Source organism: Mya arenaria, chromosome 6 (assembly GCF_026914265.1).
Source record: "Mya arenaria isolate MELC-2E11 chromosome 6, ASM2691426v1".
Taxonomy (NCBI): domain Eukaryota; kingdom Metazoa; phylum Mollusca; class Bivalvia; order Myida; family Myidae; genus Mya; species Mya arenaria.
In genome coordinates this window covers 11,968,129-11,980,153 of record NC_069127.1, presented here as the reverse complement: position 1 = coordinate 11,980,153, position 12,025 = coordinate 11,968,129, and the positions used below count along the sequence as shown (strand labels likewise).

General features: G+C 36.2%; 1 protein-coding gene across 5 annotated transcripts in view; it reads left to right on the top strand.

Moving 5' to 3' along the window:
- The window catches only part of LOC128238570 (phospholipase D1-like), a 52,638-nt gene that overhangs the window by 29,001 nt on the left and 11,612 nt on the right, over positions 1-12,025 (top strand). For all 5 annotated transcript variants that reach the window (XM_052954622.1, XM_052954623.1, XM_052954624.1 and 2 more), the window contains 8 exons: positions 1,597-1,662; positions 2,052-2,209; positions 5,609-5,761; positions 7,715-7,867; positions 9,972-10,055; positions 10,412-10,493; positions 11,212-11,322; positions 11,879-12,024. In XM_052954622.1, coding sequence (XP_052810582.1) covers positions 1,597-1,662; positions 2,052-2,209; positions 5,609-5,761; positions 7,715-7,867; positions 9,972-10,055; positions 10,412-10,493; positions 11,212-11,322; positions 11,879-12,024 — 953 coding nt within the window. The remainder of the gene's footprint in view (positions 1-1,596; positions 1,663-2,051; positions 2,210-5,608; positions 5,762-7,714; positions 7,868-9,971; positions 10,056-10,411; positions 10,494-11,211; positions 11,323-11,878; position 12,025) is intronic.

Genomic DNA, 12,025 nt, shown 5'->3' with positions numbered 1-12,025 from the left:
ACATTGGTAACATGGGTATATTATAGAAGTAATATGGTGTGTTACTCTTATGTGGCACATTGGTAACATGGGCATATTATAGAAGTAATATGGTGTGTTAATCAAATGCGGCACATTGGTAACATGGGTATATTATAGAAGTAACATGTTGTGTTAATCAAATGCGGCAAATTGGTAACATGGGTATATTATAGAAGTAATATAGTGTGTTACTCAAATGCGGCACATTGGTAACATGGGCATATTATAGAAGTAATATGGTGTGTTAATCAAATGTGGCACATTGGTAACATGGGCATATTATAGAAGTAATATGGTGTGTTAATCAAATGCAGCACATTGGTAACATGTGTATATTATAGAAGTAATATGGTGTGTTAATCAAATGCAGCAAATTGGTAACATTGGCATATTATAGAAGTAACATGGTGTGTTACTCTAATGTGGCACATTGGTAACATGGGTATATTATAGAAGTAATATGGTGTGTTACTCTTATGTGGCACATTGGTAACATGGGTATATTATAGAAGTAATATAGTGTGTTACTCTTATATGGCACATTGGTAACATGGGTATATTAAAGAAGTAATATGGTGTGTTACTCTTATGTGGCACATTGGTAACATGGGTATATTATAGAAGTAATATGGTGTGTTACTCATATGTGGCACATTGGTAACATGGGCATATTATAGAAGTAATATGGTGTGTTACTCTTATGTGGCACATTGGTAACATGGGCATATTATAGAAGTAATATGGTGTGTTACTCTTATGTGGCACATTGGTAACATGGGTATATTATAGAAGTAATATGGTGTGTTACTCATATGTGGCACATTGGTAACATGGGTATATTATAGAAGTAATATGGTGTGTTACTCTTATGTGGCACATTGGTAACATGGGCATATTATAGAAGTAATATGGTGTGTTACTCTTATGTGGCACATTGGTAACATGGGTATATTATAGAAGTAATATGGTGTGTTACTCATATGTGGCACATTGGTAACATGGGTATATTATAGAAGTAATATGGTGTGTTACTCATATGTGGCACATTGGTAACATGGGTATATTAAAGAAGTAATATGGTGTGTTAATCAAATGTGGCACAGGGTTAACATGAGTATATTATAGAAGTAATATGGTGTGTTACTCTAATGTGACACATTGATAACATGGGCATATTGTAGAAGTAATATGGTGTGTTACTCTAATGTGGCACATTGGTAACATGGGTATATTATTTTCCTTTTTGAATATAAATTTCCCTTCAATAGACCAAAGTTAAAAAAGGTCAGTTGTGTTGCTCTTATTTTACAGTGTGTGAATGTTTTCTTGTTTGTACGCACCAGGGTTTACTCTAATGTTACCCTGCCATTAGGGTAAACATCCAATGTGTTACTCTAATTTTACCCTTTGCGCCAAAATATACATACATGTTGTATGATGTGTTACTCTAATTTTACCCTTTGCGCCAAAATATACATACATGTTGTATGATGTGTTACTCTAATGTTACCCTTTGCGCCAAAATATACATACATGTTGTATGATGTGTTGCTCTTATATTACCCTGTATTGTAGAGGCACCTGGAGGCGTATCTACAGAGTGTGGTCGAGTCCAAGTGGTACAGGAACCATACTGAAGTGGTGAGTTACCACAGCTGTGGCATACATAGTGCTTTATAATTGGCATAGCAGTGAAAGTTAATGGTATAAAATACAACTTCAGCTTTCATAGCTACAATGTAAAGCTGATAATGTGCATGCTGTACTGCATGTACCTCTATTATTCAACTTCTTTTGTATTATTAAAGCCAGCCTTTTATGTGGCTTTATGGTTCAATGTAAATAAAATGACAATAATTTGCTTGTATTTAGTACATCTTAAGTGATTGACAATTATTGAAATTGATCATGGATAAATGTTTAACTACTATATGTTGCTTAACAGCTTTTAAATTGTATTAAACAAAGATGAACATTTTATCTACAAGAACTGCTTATCTATCCTTAAGTGTTCTTTACCCTTTTATCAGCTGAAGTTTCTGGAAGTGAGTGAGCTGTCGTTTGTGAACCGTCTGGGGCAGAAGTGGAAGGAGGCAGACATCAACAAGTGCTCTGGTGGACGGCGCATCTCCATTGGCTGCTGTGGATGCCTTAAGAAGTACCATGTGGCTGGACGATGGAGCAAGAGGTTGGTTTAGTTGCAGGAGCTAGGGGTTTTGGGGCTCTCTTGGACACAAACAAGTGATCCAGGGTTCACCATATATCCACTGGTTGCTGTTTTGCCAAAAGAAATACCATATGGCTAGCAGCTGGAACAAGAGGTTGGGGGAATCTAGGGCAAATAGGTTTGGGAGCTATCTAGGACATCAACAGGCACTCAAGGGGCACCATTTATCTTCTGACTGCTGTTGATGCCTAAAGAAGTATCATATGGATGGTGCTAGGGGGCTGGGAATGGTCTTTGACATCAACAGTGTTCCCAATATGAAAAGACCAAAACTGAAAAGTAACTGGCCTGCAGAGAATGCACTAGTGCTGGGGCAAATGTTTCCTGTTGTGGTTTAGACACTAGTGCTGGGGCAAGTGTTTCCTGTTGCGGTTTAGACACTTGTGCAGGGGCAAGTGTTTCCTGTTGTGGTTTAGACACTAGTGCTGGGGCAAGTGTTTCCTGTTGTGGTTTAGACACTTGTGCTGGGGCAAATGTTTCCTGTTGTGGTTTAGACACTAGTGCTGGGGCAAGTGTTTCCTGTTGTGGTTTAGACACTAGTGCTGGGGCAAGTGTTTCCTGTTGTGGTTTAGACACTAGTTCTGGGGCAAGTGTTTTCTGTTGTGGTTCAGACACTAGTTCTGGGGCAAGTGTTTTCTGTTGTGGTTCAGACACTAGTGCTGGGGCAAGTGTTTCCTGTTGTGGTTTAGACACTGTTGCATAGGAATCAGTTGACAGTACTTGATAGAAAACAGCATGAGTACCTTGCCTATTATGTCAAAATTATAGAGCCATGAGAAGTGTTCTTGTCATTAATTAATCCTGAGATGACTTGGTTAAATGGAAGACACATATATCATAATAACAGGCTCTCATATGCAAAAAAGTCTGCATGACAAATTTGTCACGCAGATATTTGGCTTTCGGCTGGTCTGTCTCAGTTTATAAACCACACAGTATGCAGATTGGCAAGCATTTGTACCATGTGGCTAAAAAATAAAATATATTGTATGCAAATAGAGGTTTATTATGGAATTGAAGACTTATCTCGGGTTGTTAGAGATACCTGATTTTATATACATGTTTAGGGTGGATGTTATATTTGTGCAGTATTAACCATTTATCAGGTTTTAGAAAGGAAACTTAGGTTATAAGATTTGTACTGGTATGTTGGCTGAAAGGCCAGCGTGCATCAATTAGTGCTCAGGTTGTAACTTTGCCATGTATAGAGAGATTTCAAAAGAACTTGGCACAAATGTTCCCAATGTCAAGACGGTGTGTCGGGTACAAGACCTAGGTCTGGACATCAATGGTCAAGTCATAGTTGAAGGTCATTGATCAAAATTGGTCAAAATGCCTTAAACTTAGTATTCAGGCTGTAACTTTGCCATGCATATAGGGATTTTAAAATAACTTGCCACAAATGTTCTCCATGACAAGACAATATGCTGCATACAAGTCCTGGGTCTGTATGTCAAAGGTCATGGTCACACTTGAATGTCATTCGTCAAAATTACTTGTATTTTGGATGTCCAGGCTGTAACTTAATTTGTCATGCATTTGGTGATTTTAAAATAAGGTGGCTCATATGTAAACCATAGCTAGACAATGTTGCCCCTTTAAGAGCCATGTCTGTAGGTCAGAGGTTAAGGTTGCTCTTAATGGTTGTTTGTCAAAACATATTGTATTTTGACTTGTCTGTGCTGTAATTTATCCATGCAGAGGAAGATTTTGAAACAATATGTCACTGTGACTTGACAATGTGTTGCCTACAAGAGCAATAATCTGTAGGTCAAAGTTCAAGGTCATACTAGGGGAGAATTGGTAAAAATTCCTTGTATCTTGGCTTGTCAAAGCTGTAACTTAGCTGTGCATTGTGGGATATGAAAATAACTTGTCCCTATGACTACACTCATGTCCATTGGTTAAAGGTCAAGGTCACACATGAAGGTCAAGGCTCAAAATTCTTGTCTTTTTTCAAGAATGTTACTTGGTCATGCATTTTGGGAATTAAAAATTACTTTGCGCACATTCAACATGACAAGAATGTGTGTTACTAGCAGCACTCATGTTTGTATGTTCAAGTTCAAGGTGACACTTAAGGGTCTTTGATAAAAATTGGTGCTCTTGTTTTAACTTAAGGAAGCATATAAACTATTTAGAGTTTCCTTTCTCTGTCTGCATATTATCCATCAGTAATTGAATTTGCCCAAACCCTCTCTCTGCACAAATTGAAAACCCTTGTTGCAGTGCATTGCAGCGTTTCTAGCTTTTATAATGGATGAATTTATCAACTTCAAGTAACATTTTCTCTTTACCTATGTGTCAGTCTTTGTGGTTGAAGGCAAAACAAATTCCCTTTAAGGACAAATTGATTTTTTTCCTCTTTTAGATTTGTGCACTTGAATGCTCTTAACTCGATCCTATCTCTAGCTGATGTAAATTTTGTAGGTCTATACTAAGTGTAAAGCATGTGCTGTATTCAAGGTTTGTGTTTCAGGTTCTGTTATGGTTATATTGATATGTGTATGACTCACACATTTACAACAGCTGACAGCCTTTTAATGAAACAAGTCAATACCTGAGATGACTGGAGCACAATACAAACATGGCCTTCATCTGTTAGTGTGGCTGATGTAATGGCTATTAAATGTGATCATAATTGCCTGGCTCTTCCTTTACTATGCAAAAATGACATGATTTTTCTCTGATGTTATTTCCTAATAAAGGCCACATGTAATATATGGAATTAAAATATAGCTTAAAACCTGAGATGTTCAGTCTTGATCATATTTGTTATTAAATTTTTTCTACTTTAAGATCATCTTTATCTTATGTTGATTTCAGTTAAACAGAAAAATATTAACTATTTTTAAGAAATTTCAATCTGACATTCCATGTTATTTGTTTGCATCTCTCTAAGTACACATCTTTAAGTGTCAGTTAAACAATATTTCATATTCTCTGCCTTGACGTCTTATTTGATCATGTTTCTGAGATAATCCATTGGAGGAGACTCCTGGAATGGAAATTCTCATATTATTCAAATAAATCATTTTCGTCTCTCACGTCAGATATACGTTGATCACTCCTTATGACATTGCTCAGAACTCAATTATGCCTTGTTCTCCCTAGACATTCTGTAACTGTTGGTCTGTATCTTCAAATTTAGACCATGACCAATTTCTAGTTATTTTATGATTTATGGAGCTTTTATTTTTTGTTTCAATATCCAGACGCTCACAAAGTTTTTTCCACAACCAAGGCAACCAACATTTTATTTCTATTATCTTAGTATTTGATATGTTATAGTTTGTGGCTGGGAATCCAGGATTTCAATTTACAATTTATTAGAACAAACCTTTTATGTTCTTTTTTCAGATGGCTTGTCCTGAAGGACACATTTATTGCATACATTCGCCCACGGGACGGGTGTGTCTGTGACGTCATGCTGATGGACTCCGGCTTCAAGGTGCATTCTGGGATGGGGGCCACAGGGGCACCGCATGGTCTTCTTGTACAGAACATGTCCAGGTAAGCTAGCACAAGGCAACAAGATACATTTTGAGATGGGTTACTCAGGGACAACTTACAGTCTCCTTGTTCAGGAAAGTGGGCACTACGAAACACATACATTCCAGGGAAGGATGCCTCAGTGGCGCCGTATGGTCTGCTTGTATAAAACTTGTCAGGGCAAGCAAGCTCTAGGCAACAAGTACATCCTGGGCCTGGGACGTGTGCCACAGGGGCACCACTTGGGCTTCTTGTAGAAAACATGGTCAGGTAAGCTGGCAATTTGGTTTCCTGGTGCATCCTGAGATGTGCATCACAATTTAACATTATAGAAATATCCACTGAACAGCAACAAATTCAAATAATTCATTATTAAATTTTGTTTTAGACAGTATTGCTGTGAAATCATATATATTTGTGGGACATTAATTTGGAATCCATGGGATGGCTTATCCAGGAATTCAAGATCCCAACGAAAATTTTACCTTTAATTCTGAAATCTATGTAAAGGGGTATTCACATGAATATACATGTGTGCGGTATACAACTTGTAAGTACCTAAATAATTGTTTATTTTAATGTTAATTTGGTTTATTTTATATATTATTTAACCTCAATGATAAAAGATTAAAGCTAATTATTAGTACTTGCATTGAGTTTTTTGTATGACATTGCCGTAACATTAAAACAAGCTCATTATCAACCTCCTGTGCAGCACATGTAAAACATGCTGATTATTAACCTCGTGTGTTTCAGCAACGTCGCTTGATTTTCTTTCTTTGATAAATAATTAATTGATTATTTAATCAAACACCCTTGCTATGTTTCCTCATTTTGCAAAAACACATTCAATGGCTTCACGTTTTTATATCCTTGATGTGGGTGCATCTTTATTTATGACCCTTAAATAACTGATCAAGAGATCATTTATATGGGTATTTTCACTAATTGACACTTTGTGCCTTTGTAGTGTCATAGACTGCAATGCTTAAATGACACACAACATGATATCGAAGCATGGGGAATTTGCAGACGATTAAGGATCGCAGTTTTGATTATTTATTTTTTTCAAGAAAATGAAAATCCACCATTTTAAGAACCCACGAAAGCCCACAAATATAATTGTTTATAATTGTTTTCACTAAATTAGAGAGTTTCATATTACCAATAAAATATAAGGAAGAGACATACTTGATGTTTTAAGGGCAGTTAAAAAAAATAGCTTGACCAAAATAAACACTTATAGTGATGTTTATATGATATTTTACCATCTCCCTAGTCTTTTAAGGGCCATGTTAATGCTGACTGATGATTCATGGTCCTGGGCAGGGAATGATTCCTTTGGTATTAAACAGTTTACAACACTTTACATTTGTATATCAGATATGAAACAGACAGGTTAAAGATGTTTTGAATACCATGAATACCATGAGCCATATCCTGAATGGAATTAATTTCCCCTTGTTTTATCATGTGTGCATGCTCCTAGTACAAAAAGAATATTGGCTGAAATTGTTTAAAATAACTGACAGTGCTTGTGCTAGGTCAGAAAGAGTACTTGTGATGCACATTGAATGAGCCTTAATGGGCACTTGCATTGGTCAATGTTCAATTCATTTCGTGTACCTAATGTGTTGTAAATACTTTCAAAACTAATAGTTCGTTATGAATACCTTAGCTGTTTTCTTAACTTTTGATTCAAACTTATGTATATTTATGATTTTTAATTCGTATTTCTGAAAAATGACTCTGTCAAACAAAAGGGCACAGCAGGGTGTAGTAAAAAGGCAGCAGGTTGCTGGCAAAGGGCAGCGGCGTGCCCCACCCTGCTATTTAGGCCTAGCTGGAGCTTTGTTAAACTTAAAAACACACACACACCCAAAACTTTAATTGAGCATTTATGAACTAAACATGTTTTACAATGTCAATGAAACTTATTATTTTTTAATTACAATTTTGAATATTCAAATTCAGGCATCTGCTTGCAAAGTCCTGGACAAGTCGGAAGGCTGATGAGTGGGAAGAGAGTATCAAGAATGCGGCGGACACAACGGGGCGGGAGTTTATACAGAACGACATTCGATATGGCTCATACGCTCCAGTGAGGGAAAACTCCTATGCTAGATGGTGAGGATTGCTTTTTGATTTCGTGGTTTATAGTATCATTTTGCACTGAAGTTGGACTGTTAATATATATTTTTCATTGTATTGACTAAGGTTGTAATGTTTTTTTAATCCTAATAGATTTTTTTACCTTAAAAGAAATGTTTTTCTGTTTACATACAAAAAGTTGTTGTCTTGATATAAAAGTGATTTAAATTAGCACACAATTGTATCATGTTAGGATAAACAGGTTCATTCCACTAACAGTACTTGATATTGACATTATCTTTTCTCACATGAGAATCATGCACAGATCAGCTTTGTTTTATAAACTCATGCATTCTTTAGTTTCTTATAACAAGGAAAATAATGTTTATAGTCCAAGGAATCCTTTTATAACAGTATATTTAGAAAACAGATACTGTGAAATCATTAATTTTGTGGGTACTTGAATTCGTGGATTTTCATTTTTGAAAAAAAAATAATCGAAGATGCGATCGTCCTAGATCGTCTGCATAATATCCACGCGCTGGCCCGTGATTTCTGTCTTCTATGTCACTCGGTTTATGACACTCGCTAATGTGGTACAACATGCCAATTAGTGCATATACCCATGTCACTTATCGATTTAATTGGGAATAAAGGTAATAAAAGAAGATGGGAAGCCATTGAATGCCAATTAAGAATTTTGCAAACTGTGAAAACACCGAAAAGGTGCGTATATTGTCACGTTCGGTGCTTAGTAACCTTCAATATACTAGTAATCAATTAATTATTTTATTAAATAAAAAAATCGAGTATGGACACTCATCACGCACATCTTGTAAACTTGGAGATTTTCATTAACAGCACACGTTTAAACACGTGCTTATAACTGTCATTTGCTGCATAAAACACATTTAATTGATTTGGTTCATTATTTGTTTAAGGCAGTTATAATATATTAACAGAATAATGATCGTAAGTTATACAGTGAGACAGGTTTTAACACTGTATACTGCGACCTCTGTAAAGAATATACTAGAGTATGTACGTAACAAGGCAATTGAAAAAGTGAATAAAGGGTTTATATTTTGTGGGATCTTGAATTCGTGGATCACCCAACCCACGAAAACCACGAACATTAATGCCCCACGAACATTAATGATTTCACAATAATATATTAAGAGCTCATAGCATGTGCAGGCACATTGTTTCATGAATAATGGAACAACTGTATTATCTTCTTCTATGAAAGTGAAATCTTGGCAAACATCGTCATTAATTTCTAGGAGAAACATTGTGCATGTCAGAGGAGTTATTAGGTTATTTCCCCGAGTTAAATTGAACATGATCACCATCATTATGGCCATATTTGTCCTTTTTGTTACAAGATTGAATGCTAAGAACCCTGATTATGTTCACGGACTTCATTATATCATTTCAGTTAAGGTAATTGCACTCTCTAAAACAACGAAGGAGTGATTCTAAGAAATAAGAATAGATATGAGACATTCTTTTATAATTCATTTAGTACATGTTTCTTCATTTTAAAGCTTCAATGTTTATGTTTGTTTAACAATGTGCTGATTGTTCATAACTATATTTAAGTTAACAACTTGATAAAAGACACTTTTAAATGTGGACTATTTGATAAAGTGCTCACATATTGAAATATAAACAAGTATTACTCAACATTTGTTGAAAACTCTGTCAAAAATACAGCAGATCACATGTGTATCCATTAAACTTCAAGAGCTGTAAAGATTTGAAAGAAAACAAGGATGATGATAACAACATTTTTATCTTTAACAAAGTTTTAAACAATCAGCCCAATTTATAGTTATTGTTTGTTAGCTCCTTTGGGTTTAAAAAAGCGTTATTGTCTTTGACCTGGTATTGATTTCAACATACAAATACTTTAACGTTGGCCATAACTAAAATAGCTATCAAGATGTTCACATAAAACACACATCTGAAACAAGGCCAAATAACTCTAGCCTTAATAATGCTCAAGTTATGCCTGTTGATGGCTCAAAGATCCAGCGTTGGCAACCACTTGCATTGCTTTGGTTATTACATAGCATACATGTGTATCATCAGTCAATGTTAAGAAGGCTATTATATCGCCCACACTTATGACCACCAGGTTTGTGGATGGGGCCTCGTACTTTGAAGCTGTAGCAGAGGCTTTGGAGAAGGCTAAGGAAGAAATCTTCATCACAGATTGGTGGTAAGTGCTTTCATGCTTCCAATACCTACAATTACTGTTGAATGATTTCAGTCAACTAGTGAACAAAATGGTTGACTCATTAGAACTGTGGTATGTGCACTGGCTGTTCATCAAGCTTTATTTAAATTTTGTATTTACATATAAGTTTAATTCATTGTCAGCATGCTGGACAAGTGGGTTTCCTATATGGTCTCTTGTTTCCCCTTCTCCCCCTCAACATAAGATCACATTTAGGCCTTACACTGTACATCTACAATTAATTGATTTATGTACACAGAAAATTTAGCATATTATATACAAGAAATTCTGTCTTTGGTATGATTACTCTTGTTTATGTTATGGCTGGTTCCCTGCAGGTTGAGTCCAGAGATTTACCTGAAGCGGTTTGTTACTGATAGGGAGAAGTGGCGTCTGGATGAGGTCCTCGCCAGGAGAGCAGTAAGCACACAACAGTCTAGTGATAACCTACTGTCCTTTACATCTTGTGGTTTTAGCTCTTCTGTTTTTGAAGAAAAATGGTTTGGTTATTGTCATAGTCTTCTGAATCTGAATGATACATGGTCGAGTCAAACACTGGCTTTAAGGGAGTGCGCTTAACCAATTTTTCAGAACAGTTGAAAAGATTTCGCTGAATCAGGGTGTACTACATTGTCTCTTAGATTGTTCCAGTCTATAGCTGTTCTCACAAGGAATGAGTTTTTATGGAGGTCACTTTAAGCATGAATAGCCACAACAAATTTGGTGTTGTTATTCACTGAGTTCTGAACAATGTTTGTGTTAACAAATCTTCACGAAAATTCAAAAGCCTTGGTGTCATTATTGTCGTCATTATTGTAGTGCAAAAACATGAACCTTTGCCGTAACTTAAAAAACATTCAGGATATTCAAATGAAACTTAGTACACTTGTTGGAAGAGACAATACACCCATGCATAGCAAGGGCAATAACCCTGGCTTTAAGCATATACTTAAAGATGACTTAATTTAACTGGCTAGCTGTGATAGAATGATGATGGGAAGAATAACTGTAAGCATGGGGAAAGCTCATTAAGAAACTGATAAAAAACATCACTTGCCACTTGCATTATTGTTTTATTCCTATAATTTATGTTCTGCGTTGAAATTAAGCCAATGCCAATTTATGTTTCCCTGTACAGAAAGACGGTGTGAAGGTGTTTGTGATTCTATACAAGGAGATGGAGACGGCCCTCACCATTAACAGTCACTACAGCAAACATGCGCTCATGAACAGACACCCAAACATCAAGGTAAATACTTGACTGGTGGCCAAAGCAATTATAGTGACATGTCGTAATCATTTGGTGGAGGTTTACCAGTTAATCCATTGGATAATGCAACTCTGTGCTCATATTAATTTAAAAAATATAATCCTATTATTGGTCAACTGATTGGTCAACTGATTGTTTGATTGTCAACTGGCCACTGGTCAGTTATGTCTGGTCAACTAATTGTTGATTGACAACTGGCGACTGGTCAGTTATGTCTAGTCAACTGATAGTTTGATTGTCAACTGGCCACTGGTCAGTTATGTCTGGTCAACTAATTGTTGATTGACAACTAGTGATTGGTCAGTTATGTCTTGTTAACTGATAGTTTGATTGTCAACTGGCCACTGGTCAGTTATGTCTGGTAAACTAATTGTTGATTGACAACCAGTGATTGGTCAGTTATGTCTGGTTAACTGATAGTTCGATTGTCAACTGGCCACTGGTCAGTTATGTACGTTTTTTTGTGCAGTAGCCAAAGATGCTCTTATTTTATGGAAAACACACATATATATTCAATATATGAGTTTTTCTTCAGGTGATTCGGCACCCAGACCATGTAGCAACAAGCAATCGTGTGTTACTGTGGGCTCACCATGAGAAGGTGGTCGTTATTGACCAGAAAACCGCCTTCCTTGGAGGATTTGACCTGTGCTACGGTCGCTGGGATGATGACCAACACAGG